The sequence below is a fragment of the Lampris incognitus genome, chromosome 18, assembly GCF_029633865.1.
Source record: "Lampris incognitus isolate fLamInc1 chromosome 18, fLamInc1.hap2, whole genome shotgun sequence".
NCBI classification, from domain to species: Eukaryota; Metazoa; Chordata; class Actinopteri; order Lampriformes; family Lampridae; genus Lampris; species Lampris incognitus.
The window spans coordinates 4,675,031-4,689,618 of NC_079228.1; the positions used below are offsets into that span (position 1 = coordinate 4,675,031).

Sequence of the window (14,588 nt, forward strand, 5' to 3'; positions counted from 1 at the left end):
TCCCTGTCTGTTAACTGTTGACAGACAAGGTCCCAGAGCGGTCGGCAGTGAACAGACTGGTCCCCGTCTGTTAACTGTTGACAGACAAGGTCCCAGAGCGGTCGGCAGTGAACAGACTGGTCCCCGTCTGTTAACTGTTGACAGACAAGGTCCCAGAGCGGTCGGCAGTTAACAGACTGGTCCCTGTCTGTTAACTGTTGACAGACAAGGTCCCAGAGCGGTCGGCAGTTAACAGACAAGGTCCCAGAGCGGTCGGCAGTTAACAGACTGGTCCCTGTCTGTTAACTGCCGACAGATAAGGTCCCAGAGCGGTCGGCAGTTAACAGACAAGGTCCCAGAGCGGTCGGCAGTTAACAGACTGGTCCCTGTCTGTTAACTGTTGACAGATAAGGTCCCAGAGCGGTTGGCAGTTAACAGACTGGTCCCTGTCTGTTAACTGTTGACAGACAAGGTCCCAGAGCGGTCGGCAGTGAACAGACTGGTCCCCGTCTGTTAACTGTTGACAGATAAGGTCCCAGAGCGGTCGGCAGTTAACAGACTGGTCCCCGTCTGTTAACTGTTGACAGACAAGGTCCCAGAGCGGTCGGCAGTTAACAGACTGGTCCCTGTCTGTTAACTGTTGACAGATAAGGTCCCAGAGCGGTCGGCAGTTAACAGACAAGGTCCCAGAGCGGTCGGCAGTTAACTGTTGACAGATAAGGTCCCAGAGCGGTCGGCAGTTAACAGACAAGGTCCCTGTCTGTTAACTGTTGACAGACAAGGTCCCAGAGCGGTCGGCAGTTAACAGACTGGTCCCTGTCTGTTAACTGTTGACAGACAAGGTCCCAGAGCGGTCGGCAGTTAACAGACAAGGTCCCAGAGCGGTCGGCAGTTAACAGACTGGTCCCTGTCTGTTAACTGCCGACAGATAAGGTCCCAGAGCGGTCGGCAGTTAACAGACAAGGTCCCAGAGCGGTCGGCAGTTAACAGACTGGTCCCTGTCTGTTAACTGTTGACAGATAAGGTCCCAGAGCGGTTGGCAGTTAACAGACTGGTCCCTGTCTGTTAACTGTTGACAGACAAGGTCCCAGAGCGGTCGGCAGTTAACAGACTGGTCCCTGTCTGTTAACTGTTGACAGACAAGGTCCCAGAGCGGTCGGCAGTTAACAGACAAGGTCCCAGAGCGGTCGGCAGTTAACAGACTGGTCCCTGTCTGTTAACTGTTGACAGATAAGGTCCCAGAGCGGTCGGCAGTGAACAGACTGGTCCCCGTCTGTTAACTGTTGACAGACAAGGTCCCAGAGCGGTCGGCAGTGAACAGACTGGTCCCCGTCTGTTAACTGTTGACAGATAAGGTCCCAGAGCGGTCGGCAGTTAACAGACTGGTCCCTGTCTGTTAACTGTTGACAGACAAGGTCCCAGAGCGGTCGGCAGTTAACAGACTGGTCCCTGTCTGTTAACTGTTGACAGATAAGGTCCCAGAGCGGTCGGCAGTTAACAGACAAGTCCCAGAGCGGTCGGCAGTTAACAGACTGGTCCCTGTCTGTTAACTGTTGACAGATAAGGTCCCAGAGCGGTTGGCAGTTAACAGACTGGTCCCTGTCTGTTAACTGTTGACAGACAAGGTCCCAGAGCGGTCGGCAGTTAACAGACTGGTCCCTGTCTGTTAACTGTTGACAGACAAGGTCCCAGAGCGGTCGGCAGTTAACAGACAAGGTCCCAGAGCGGTCGGCAGTTAACAGACTGGTCCCTGTCTGTTAACTGTTGACAGATAAGGTCCCAGAGCGGTCGGCAGTGAACAGACTGGTCCCCGTCTGTTAACTGTTGACAGACAAGGTCCCAGAGCGGTCGGCAGTGAACAGACTGGTCCCCGTCTGTTAACTGTTGACAGATAAGGTCCCAGAGCGGTCGGCAGTTAACAGACTGGTCCCTGTCTGTTAACTGTTGACAGACAAGGTCCCAGAGCGGTCGGCAGTTAACAGACTGGTCCCTGTCTGTTAACTGTTGACAGATAAGGTCCCAGAGCGGTCGGCAGTTAACAGACAAGTCCCAGAGCGGTCGGCAGTTAACTGTTGACAGATAAGGTCCCAGAGCGGTCGGCAGTTAACAGACTGGTCCCTGTCTGTTAACTGTTGACAGACAAGGTCCCAGAGCGGTCGGCAGTTAACAGACAAGGTCCCAGAGCGGTCGGCAGTTAACAGACTGGTCCCTGTCTGTTAACTGCCGACAGATAAGGTCCCAGAGCGGTCGGCAGTTAACAGACAAGGTCCCAGAGCGGTCGGCAGTTAACAGACTGGTCCCTGTCTGTTAACTGTTGACAGATAAGGTCCCAGAGCGGTTGGCAGTTAACAGACTGGTCCCTGTCTGTTAACTGTTGACAGACAAGGTCCCAGAGCGGTCGGCAGTTAACAGACTGGTCCCTGTCTGTTAACTGTTGCGGACAAGGTCCCAGAGCGGTCGGCAGTTAACAGACAAGGTCCCAGAGCAGTCGGCAGTTAACAGACTGGTCCCTGTCTGTTAACTGTTGACAGACAAGGTCCCAGAGCGGTCGGCAGTTAACAGACTGGTCCCTGTCTGTTAACTGTTGACAGACAAGGTCCCAGAGCGGTCGGCAGTTAACAGACAAGGTCCCAGAGCGGTCGGCAGTTAACAGACTGGTCCCTGTCTGTTAACTGTTGACAGATAAGGTCCCAGAGCGGTCGTCAGTTAACAGACAAGGTCCCAGAGCGGTCGGCAGTTAACAGACTGGTCCCTGTCTGTTAACTGTTGACAGACAAGGTCCCAGAGCGGTCGGCAGTTAACAGACAAGGTCCCAGAGCGGTCGGCAGTTAACAGACTGGTCCCTGTCTGTTAACTGTTGACAGACAAGGTCCCAGAGCGGTCGGCAGTTAACAGACAAGGTCCCAGAGCGGTCGGCAGTTAACAGACTGGTCCCTGTCTGTTAACTGTTGACAGATAAGGTCCCAGAGCGGTCGGCAGTTAACAGACTGGTCCCTGTCTGTTAACTGTTGACAGACAGAGTCCCAGAGCGGTCGGCAGTTAACAGACTGGTCCCTGTCTGTTAACTGTTGACAGATAAGGTCCCAGAGCGGTCGGCAGTTAACAGATAGGTCCCTGTCTGTCTGTGCACGCATGTATTGTGCTACGATGCTTTACATATTTACATTATAACATTATATCTAATCTGTTACATAGATTAGATAGTACATACTATGTATTTATTTAGGGGGTGATTTCCCCCCCCTTTTTCTCCCTAATTGTACCCGGCCAATTACCCCACTCTTCTGAGCCGTGCCGGTTGCTGCTCCACCCCCTCTGCTCATCTGGGGAGGGCTGCAGACTATCACATGTCTCCTCCGACACGTGTGGAGTCGCCAGCCGCTTCTTTTCACCTGACAGTGAGGAGTTTCACCAGGGGGACGTAGCTCATGGGAGGATCATGCTATCTCCCCCCCGAACAGGCGCCCTAACTGACCAAAGGAGTCGCCAGTGCAGCGACCAGGACACATAACCACATCTGGCTTCCCATCCGCAGACACAGCCACTTGTGTCTGTAGGGACGCCCGACCAAGCCGGAGGCAACACGGGGATTCGAACCGGCGATCCCCGTGTTGGTAGGCCACGGAATAGACCGCTACGCCACCCGGATGCCCCCATTAGATACTATTTAACTAGAAAACCTGATTTGTTCAAATTTTACCATGCATCCCATTCAAAAATGGATTATAGGAAAACTAGAGTATTTCCTGTGGTTTTGTTTCATCTCTTTACAAATTGTATCCATACTACAGGAATACTTTTATTTTTTTGGATCCCCCCCTTTTTCTCCCCAATTGTATCCGGCCAATTACCTCACTCTTCCGAGCCATCCTGGTCGCTGCTTCACCCCCTCTGCTGATCCGGGGAGGGCTGCTGACTACCACGTCTCCTCTAATACTTGTGGAGTCACCAGCCGCTTCTTTTCACCTGACAGTGGGGAGTTTCACCAGGGTTGATGCTAGATCCAATGGGGTGTAGGCATGGAAGTAGCCGTGATTGGCTGTTGCGTCGGCCAATAGACAGCGCGGAACCTCGAAGTGCACCGACTTGAAACAAACGATGCACAGTGAAACATTTAGCTAGCTAGCTAGCTTACAACTGACCCTAACATTGCCAGATCGTACTGTAGCGATAGCTAACGTTAACACTTGCTAACAATGGAAATTCAAAAAGAGTTTGACCCTAACCAACAAACAATCACGTCTACTTCCGTGCCTACACCCCGTTGGATCTAGCATCAACCTTTCACCAGGGGGACATAGCGTGCAGGAGGATCACGCTATTCCCCCCAGTTCCCCCTCCCCCCTGAACAGGGGCCCCGACTGACCAGAGGAGGCGCTAGTGCAGCGACCAGGACACATACCCACATCTGGCTTCCCACCCGCAGACACGGCCAATTGTGTCTGTAGGGACGCCTGACCAAGCTGGAGGTAACATGGGGATTTGAACTGGTGACCCCTGTGTTGGTAGGCATCGTAATAGACCGCTACACTACCCAGATACCCCCAGGAATACTTACTACACTATGGAAATACATCAGCACTTGTGTAGTAATGGGTTGAAAAAAAACAGGAAATACTTGTGTAATGTTTGGAGTGCTGGCTGTAGCGTTTGTGTTGTAATGTGATGAAAAAAGTGGTAGTAATTTTTCTACAGTCCATATTCATGTGGGACTGTAACAAATTTTGATAGATGTTTGAGACACACAAGTACAACGCATCCTCTCATCATAAACCGTTTGATATGGAGGCTCATTTGCCAGACCATGTGGACTCAACAGTTTGAAGGGCTTCTTGGGAAACAGATGTTGTCGTCTTGCCTGAAGAAAAGATTCCCTATTCTGTGTTTCCAACTGCAGACCGTCCCTGTCAGTAGCGTGGACCGGTGGGTGTGCTCGAGACTCTACAGCGCCGTTGTCGTCTGTGAGCAGGGCTTTGGGGCCTGCGAGCTGCACACCGTAACATCCGCCCTGTACTCCTTCTGGGTGCACAACCTCTGCGACTTCTACTTGGTGAGGATGAGCGTGGAGCACGGCTCTGTCGAGGAAGACACCTCTAGGGGCTTGTGAAAAATAAAACCAGCACACTCATCCACCCATCCCACCTTCTTCATCCTGTTGATTTATTAAGTTCTGTGACGTTTCTTGATGCCCCGTCTCCACCACCGACTGTGTGTTTTGCAGGAGTGTATCAAGCCTGTGCTGAAGCCGCGGCACCACCAGGCGCCGGGCCAGATCTGCTCAGAACACACAGAAGGTGAACGGCAGGTGAGCAGGAGTGTGCTGTATCACTGTGTGTCGGTGTCTCTCGCTCTCCTCTCCCCTTTCATGCCTTACCTCACCGAAGAGCTGTGGCAGCGACTCCACCCTTCCAGGGCTGAAGATGCAAAGGCGAGCCTGTGTTTGCAGCAGTACCCTCGGCCCTCTCAGCTGGTAAGCACACTGCCTTTGAAATTATGTCAGAAAAAGGTTTACACAAGGGGGCGTCCGGGTAGCGTAGCGGTCTGTTCCGTGGCCTACCAACACGGGGATCGCCGGTTCGAATCCCTGTATTACCTCCGGCTTGGTGGGGCATCCCTACAGACGCAATTGGCTGTGTCTGCGGGTGGGAAGCCGGATGTGTGTATGTGTCCTGGTCGCTGCACTGGCGCCTCCTCTGGTCAGTCAGGGCGCCTGTTCAGGGGGAGGGGGTACTGGGGGGAATAGCGTGATCCTCCCACGCACTACGTCCCCCTGGTGAAACTCCTCACTGTCAGGGGAAAAGAAGCGGCTGGTGACTCCACATGTATGGGAGGAGGCATGTGGTAGTCTGCAGCCCTCCCCGGATCGACAGAGGGGGTGGAGCAGAGACCGGGACAGCTCAGAAGAGTGGGGTAATTGGATGGGTACAAGGGGGGGGGATCAAAAAAAAAAAAGGTTTTCAAAATCCATCCTGAGTTCTGGTTGTTTTTCCTGAGTATTTTTAACTGTATTACTTCCTGAGATACTATCTTCTACTTGTTTTATTTTACTGACGCACCATCTTCTACTTGTTTTATTTTACTGACGTACCATCTTCTACTTGTTTTATTTCACTGACGTACCATCTTCTACTTGTTTTATTTTACTGACGCACCATCTTCTACTTGTTTTATTTTACTGACGTACCATCTTCTACTTGTTTTATTTTACTGACGCACCATCTTCTACTTGTTTTATTTTACTGACGCACCATCTTCTACTTGTTTTATTTTACTGACGTACCATCTTCTACTTGTTTTATTTTACTGACGCACCATCTTCTACTTGTTTTATTTTACTGACGCACCATCTTCTACTTGTTTTATTTTACTGACGTACCATCTTCTACTTGTTTTATTTTACTGACGCACCATCTTCTACTTGTTTTATTTTACTGACGCACCATCTTCTACTTGTTTTATTTTACTGAAGTACCATCTTCTACTTGTTTTATTTTACTGACGCACCATCTTCTACTTGTTTTATTTTACTGACGCACCATCTTCTACTTGTTTTATTTTACTGACGCACCATCTTCTACTTGTTTTATTTTACTGACGTACCATCTTCTACTTGTTTTATTTTACTGACGTACCTTCTTCTACTTGTTTTATTTTACTGACGTACCATCTTCTACTTGTTTTATTTTACTGACGCACCATCTTCTACTTGTTTTATTTTACTGACGCACCATCTTCTACTTGTTTTATTTTACTGACGCACCATCTTCTACTTGTTTTATTTTACTGACGTACCATCTTCTACTTGTTTTATTTTACTGACGTACCATCTTCTACTTGTTTTATTTTACTGACGTACCATCTTCTACTTGTTTTATTTTACTGACGTACCATCTTCTACTTGTTTTATTTCACTGAAGTACCATCTTCTACTTGTTTTATTTCACTGAAGTACCATCTTCTACTTGTTTTATTTCACTGACGTACCATCTTCTACTTGTTTTATTTCACTGACGTACCATCTTCTACTTGTTTTATTTCACTGACGTACCATCTTCTACTTGTTTTATTTTACTGACGTACCATCTTCTACTTGTTTTATTTTACTGACGCACCATCTTCTACTTGTTTTATTTTACTGACGCACCATCTTCTACTTGTTTTATTTTACTGACGTACCATCTTCTACTTGTTTTATTTTACTGACGTACCATCTTCTACTTGTTTTATTTCACTGACGTACCATCTTCTACTTGTTTTATTTTACTGACGTACCATCTTCTACTTGTTTTATTTTACTGACGTACCATCTTCTACTTGTTTTATTTTACTGACGTACCATCTTCTACTTGTTTTATTTTACTGACGTACCATCTTCTACTTGTTTTATTTTACTGACGTACCATCTTCTACTTGTTTTATTTTACTGACGTACCATCTTCTACTTGTTTTATTTCACTGACGTACCATCTTCTACTTGTTTTATTTTACTGACGTACCATCTTCTACTTGTTTTATTTTACTGACGTACCATCTTCTACTTGTTTTATTTTACTGACGCACCATCTTCTACTTGTTTTATTTTACTGACGTACCATCTTCTACTTGTTTTATTTCACTGAAGTACCATCTTCTACTTGTTTTATTTCACTGACGTACCATCTTCTACTTGTTTTATTTCACTGACGTACCATCTTCTACTTGTTTTATTTCACTGACGTACCATCTTCTACTTGTTTTATTTTACTGACGTACCATCTTCTACTTGTTTTATTTTACTGACGCACCATCTTCTACTTGTTTTATTTTACTGACGCACCATCTTCTACTTGTTTTATTTTACTGACGTACCATCTTCTACTTGTTTTATTTTACTGACGTACCATCTTCTACTTGTTTTATTTCACTGACGTACCATCTTCTACTTGTTTTATTTTACTGACGTACCATCTTCTACTTGTTTTATTTTACTGACGTACCATCTTCTACTTGTTTTATTTTACTGACGTACCATCTTCTACTTGTTTTATTTTACTGACGTACCATCTTCTACTTGTTTTATTTTACTGACGTACCATCTTCTACTTGTTTTATTTCACTGACGTACCATCTTCTACTTGTTTTATTTTACTGACGTACCATCTTCTACTTGTTTTATTTTACTGACGTACCATCTTCTACTTGTTTTATTTTACTGACGCACCATCTTCTACTTGTTTTATTTTACTGACGTACCATCTTCTACTTGTTTTATTTTACTGACGTACCATCTTCTACTTGTTTTATTTTACTGACGTACCATCTTCTACTTGTTTTATTTTACTGACGCACCATCTTCTACTTGTTTTATTTTACTGACGCACCATCTTCTACTTGTTTTATTTCACTGACGCACCATCTTCTACTTGTTTTATTTCACTGACGTACCATCTTCTACTTGTTTTATTTCACTGACGTACCATCTTCTACTTGTTTTATTTTACTGACGTACCATCTTCTACTTGTTTTATTTTACTGACGCACCATCTTCTACTTGTTTTATTTTACTGACGCACCATCTTCTACTTGTTTTATTTTACTGAAGTACCATCTTCTACTTGTTTTATTTTACTGACGTACCATCTTCTACTTGTTTTATTTTACTGACGCACCATCTTCTACTTGTTTTATTTTACTGACGTACCATCTTCTACTTGTTTTATTTTACTGACGCACCATCTTCTACTTGTTTTATTTTACTGACGCACCATCTTCTACTTGTTTTATTTTACTGACGCACCATCTTCTACTTGTTTTATTTTACTGACGTACCATCTTCTACTTGTTTTATTTTACTGACGTACCATCTTCTACTTGTTTTATTTTACTGACGTACCATCTTCTACTTGTTTTATTTTACTGACGTACCTTCTTCTACTTGTTTTATTTTACTGACGCACCATCTTCTACTTGTTTTATTTTACTGACGCACCATCTTCTACTTGTTTTATTTTACTGACGCACCATCTTCTACTTGTTTTATTTTACTGACGCACCATCTTCTACTTGTTTTATTTTACTGACGTACCATCTTCTACTTGTTTTATTTTACTGACGTACCATCTTCTACTTGTTTTATTTTACTGACGTACCATCTTCTACTTGTTTTATTTCACTGACGTACCATCTTCTACTTGTTTTATTTTACTGACGTACCATCTTCTACTTGTTTTATTTCACTGAAGTACCATCTTCTACTTGTTTTATTTCACTGAAGTACCATCTTCTACTTGTTTTATTTCACTGACGTACCATCTTCTACTTGTTTTATTTCACTGACGTACCATCTTCTACTTGTTTTATTTCACTGACGTACCATCTTCTACTTGTTTTATTTTACTGACGTACCATCTTCTACTTGTTTTATTTTACTGACGCACCATCTTCTACTTGTTTTATTTTACTGACGCACCATCTTCTACTTGTTTTATTTTACTGACGTACCATCTTCTACTTGTTTTATTTTACTGACGTACCATCTTCTACTTGTTTTATTTCACTGACGTACCATCTTCTACTTGTTTTATTTTACTGACGTACCATCTTCTACTTGTTTTATTTTACTGACGTACCATCTTCTACTTGTTTTATTTTACTGACGTACCATCTTCTACTTGTTTTATTTTACTGACGTACCATCTTCTACTTGTTTTATTTTACTGACGTACCATCTTCTACTTGTTTTATTTTACTGACGTACCATCTTCTACTTGTTTTATTTCACTGACGTACCATCTTCTACTTGTTTTATTTTACTGACGTACCATCTTCTACTTGTTTTATTTTACTGACGTACCATCTTCTACTTGTTTTATTTTACTGACGCACCATCTTCTACTTGTTTTATTTTACTGACGTACCATCTTCTACTTGTTTTATTTTACTGACGTACCATCTTCTACTTGTTTTATTTTACTGACGCACCATCTTCTACTTGTTTTATTTTACTGACGCACCATCTTCTACTTGTTTTATTTTACTGACGCACCATCTTCTACTTGTTTTATTTCACTGACGTACCATCTTCTACTTGTTTTATTTCACTGACGTACCATCTTCTACTTGTTTTATTTCACTGACGTACCATCTTCTACTTGTTTTATTTTACTGACGTACCATCTTCTACTTGTTTTATTTTACTGACGCACCATCTTCTACTTGTTTTATTTTACTGACGCACCATCTTCTACTTGTTTTATTTTACTGAAGTACCATCTTCTACTTGTTTTATTTTACTGACGTACCATCTTCTACTTGTTTTATTTTACTGACGCACCATCTTCTACTTGTTTTATTTTACTGACGCACCATCTTCTACTTGTTTTATTTTACTGACGCACCATCTTCTACTTGTTTTATTTTACTGACGTACCATCTTCTACTTGTTTTATTTTACTGACGCACCATCTTCTACTTGTTTTATTTTACTGACGCACCATCTTCTACTTGTTTTATTTTACTGACGCACCATCTTCTACTTGTTTTATTTCACTGACGTACCATCTTCTACTTGTTTTATTTCACTGACGTACCATCTTCTACTTGTTTTATTTCACTGACGTACCATCTTCTACTTGTTTTATTTCACTGACGCACCATCTTCTACTTGATTTATTTCACTGACGCACCATCTTCTACTTGTTTTATTTTACTGACGCACCATCTTCTACTTGTTTTATTTTACTGAAGTACCATCTTCTACTTGTTTTATTTTACTGACGCACCATCTTCTACTTGTTTTATTTTACTGACGTACCATCTTCTACTTGTTTTATTTTACTGACGTACCATCTTCTACTTGTTTTATTTTACTGACGTACCATCTTCTACTTGTTTTATTTTACTGACGTACCATCTTCTACTTGTTTTATTTCACTGACGCACCATCTTCTACTTGTTTTATTTTACTGACGTACCATCTTCTACTTGTTTTATTTTACTGACGCACCATCTTCTACTTGTTTTATTTTACTGACGCACCATCTTCTACTTGTTTTATTTTACTGACGTACCATCTTCTACTTGTTTTATTTTACTGACATACCATGTTCTCCTTGTTGGTTGACCTCATTTGTGACGTTTCATACTGCAAGGTTCACTGGCACTTCCCCAGAGAGGAAATTGATTTCACGCTGGTACAGGAAGTGGTCAGAGTGGCGAGATCCCTCCGGGCCCGGTGTGGCCTGACCAAAGAGAAACCCGACCGTAAGTCACTTGTTTTCTCAGACAAAGTACTTGTGTTACCCAAGTGTACACAGAAGCACCTGTGGGATACTAAAAGAAGCAGTGCTTCTGGGGGTGAGGCATGGACTCAGAGCTGCCTGGCTAGCAGAGTAACACATTCAGGTACATTTAGAGTCAAATCAAAGGCACACAAAGCAGAGGTCATAGGTCAGTTGCTGTTGTATCTTACATTCAACGTGCTTTTATGTCCTTCTTTTAAATATATTCTAGTCTTTTGGGTTTTCTCCTACCTGTTCTGCAGTGACACACAATGTGCCCAACGGGATCATTTGGTGGCGCAGTGGTTAGCGCTGTCAGCTCACAGTAAGAAGGTCCTGAGTTCGAACCCCGGCATTGTCCAACCTTAGGGGTCATCCCAGGTCGTCCTCTGTGTGGAGTTTGCATGTTCTCCCCGTGTCTGTGGTGGGTTTCCTCCGGTTTCCCCCGCCATCAAAAAAACATGCATGTTAGGATTAATACTCCTGTCTGTGCCCCTGAGCAAGGCATGGCAAGACGAACTGGAGTTGGTCCCCTGGTGCTGCACGGTGGCTTCCCACTGCTCCTAGCTACACAGCTAGGATGGATTAAATGCAGAGGAAGAATTAATAAATTAAAAAAAACAAAATTAAAATGTCATTTTATGTAATCTCATCCAGACATGTAATTTCAGTCTTTCAAAGCCTTTTTTAATTGTTGGTTACTTCTGCCTTTTTCTCCTCTGTACTTTAGTGTGGGTGGTGTGTTCACCCAACCAAGCGTGTACCCTGCTTCACTTTGGATCAGCTGTTCAGACTTTAAGCTGCGTCTCCAACGTCCACATCCACTATCCGCAAGGAGCCGACGGCTCCTGTCCCCTCCCTTCTGCTCCCCCTCCTCCTGAAGGGAGCCTCGTCGGTGTGGTGGACCACTCATGTCAGCTACACCTTCATGTTCAGGTAACTGTCATGGGCTCCTGGGCTGCTGGTGGTGTAGTGCGTTTAATCTAGATGTTGTGAGGAAAATAACTACTTCCATCTGTATTTTTCTTCCCCAGAACCGCGTGAACATCGACAAACAAATCCTCAAGCTCTCTCAACGCAAAAAGAAGCTCCTCCCAAAATTGGAGAAGTCAGTCTCGCGAACCAGGGCACAGAGCTTCACTGAGAAGGTTCCAGAACATGTGAGGCAGGACATGGAGAACAAGGTGGGCAGAGAGGGTGTGGTTTCTTCTGTGCTTCTCTCAGGGTGGATATCATAAATACCCCCACATACCTCCCTTTGTTCAGTTAGAAGTACAGTATTGAGAACTTGCTGAACCTATAATCACGTTTGGACCACGATTCAATTTTGCTTTCTTGTGTTCTATGCAGACACACAGTGCATCATGCTTTCATATGATCTTCTAATTGCTTACATACAGAAAATACAGGAATAACGAATTCATTATATGTACTGTATATCTGGTTTTTAACCTACCCTTAATGTTTCCTTGTTCCTTCACATTCACGTCTGATCAGATCTCAGCCTTGACATTGGAGTTGAAGAACATTGAGGATCAGCTGGTGGTGCTGCAAAAACAGCAACAGCAGAAGTCGTGAATGAAAAGTTGGAATTTGCTTGATGTGCTAGAGGACATGATACCTGAAAGTTGTATAAAAATATGGACTATTTTTATACAACTTTCAGGTAAGTGAGACAGATAAGAGCTTATCCTACTGAGCTGTTTACCTGAAGCTGTCTCAGAGAACAAGAAGTGAAGAAGAACGTGCTGTGCATCACCGCTCAGTATTTTCTCCCATGGCATGTATTGCAACACTAGACACACATCAGCTGAGATGCAAAGGATTTGAGGAAAACATCTGATGAAGGAACTCACCGTGTTTATAAAGGGCAACAACAAAAAGCTACACGTTTATAATTGCTGAATGAAGTCAGATACCAGTGGTGAAATGTTCTCAGCTTGGGGCATGTGGGGCACCAGGTAGTTTTATATGGCATAAATCTGAGCTTGACCAACATGCAGTATTTCCTCTGCGTAGCGTTACAAGCTGCACTAACATTTGCAGCATTACTGACTGACCAACACAACAACATATTCTGTGAGTTCATTATTTAATGCGGTTTTCTTTAGAAACAATCTATGGTATTGCTTGTTCAGAGAAGAGACTCTTGCATGCATAGACTTAAGTAATGTGAAGCCACAGTAAGAAGAGTTACTGCTTGAATGGCGTTCCCAGTCTTCCAAAAAAACAAAAGTAGCTGACTGACCACAATTTTTTTTTTCTAGAACAAAAAATGGGAGCTGTATTTAATAAACGGAGGACAAAATTGAAATGCGTTCAATTTCACAGATGCCGTGTGGTCCATGTGTGTGCTGCATTGGTTTGTTCAAATGGGGCCCAGCTAGGAAAACTGTCACGTATCAGGAAAGAACCCAAAAGCAGACGGGACAACCAGGTAAGGGAAGAATCAAGTCTTTATTGAAGTAACCGATCTCAGGGGTAGAGCAGGAGTTGGCTCAGTGGCAGGTAGGCAGAAGTCCATGAAAGGCGACATTCCAGCGAAGACTGGTCAATAGTGGAGGCTTTTTAAGGGTGAGGGCGATTGCTTGATGGTCAGCTGGCGCGCCGGGGTGAAGGGGGGGGTCAGCAGGTGTCAAGGGCGAGAGGCTGTGACAGTACCCCCCCTCCGAGGGGCGCCACTGGGCGACCTACCAGGCCCGTCAGGGTGCATCCTGTGGAAGTCCCAGATGAGGTTCGCGTCCAGGACAAGGCGACGAGGGACCCAACACCTCTCCTCCGGGCCATATCCCTCCCAGTCCACGAGATACTGCAGGCCGCGACGAGAGTCCAGGAGACGACGAACGGTGTAAGCCGGATGATCATTGATCATACGAGGAGGTGGGGGCGGGGGGGCCGGAGGAACTAGAGGGCTGGTAGAGACAGGACACATGGAAGGAAGGGTGAACCCGGAGAGTGCGGGGCAGCTTCAGACGGACCACAGAGAGGTTAATGACTTTGACAATGGGAAAGGGACCAATATACCTGGGGGACAGTTTTTTAACGTCCGATTTCAAGGGTAGATCCTTGGTAGCGAGCCATACCTGGTCACCGGGGGAGTAGTCCGGAGCAGGGGTGCGATGACGATCCGCCAAGCGCTGGTAACGGCCGGAGGCCCTGAGCAGTGCAGCACGGGCTCGCCGCCAGGTCCGACGGACATGGGCCTGGACAGACGGAACCGGAAGGTCTACCTCTTGAGAAGGAAAAAGGGGGGGCTGATAGCCGTAAAGGCATTGAAAAGTGGACAACCCAGTAGCAGACGATGGCAAGGTATTATGGGCATATTCTACCCAGGGAAGTTTTGAGGACTAA

The 14,588-nt window shown here is 44.7% G+C and overlaps 1 protein-coding gene across 1 annotated transcript in view; it reads left to right on the top strand.

Annotated features, from left to right (window-relative positions):
• vars2 (valyl-tRNA synthetase 2, mitochondrial) overlaps positions 1–13,549 on the top strand; it is a 47,835-nt gene extending 34,286 nt beyond the window's left edge. Inside the window, exons 24-29 of the mRNA XM_056297907.1 lie at positions 4,877–5,029; positions 5,201–5,449; positions 11,109–11,220; positions 11,968–12,173; positions 12,272–12,421; positions 12,735–13,549. Of these exons, the coding sequence (XP_056153882.1) occupies positions 4,877–5,029; positions 5,201–5,449; positions 11,109–11,220; positions 11,968–12,173; positions 12,272–12,421; positions 12,735–12,815 (951 nt within the window). The 3' untranslated portion in view covers positions 12,816–13,549. The remainder of the gene's footprint in view (positions 1–4,876; positions 5,030–5,200; positions 5,450–11,108; positions 11,221–11,967; positions 12,174–12,271; positions 12,422–12,734) is intronic.
• Positions 13,550–14,588: the final 1,039 nt, after the last annotated feature.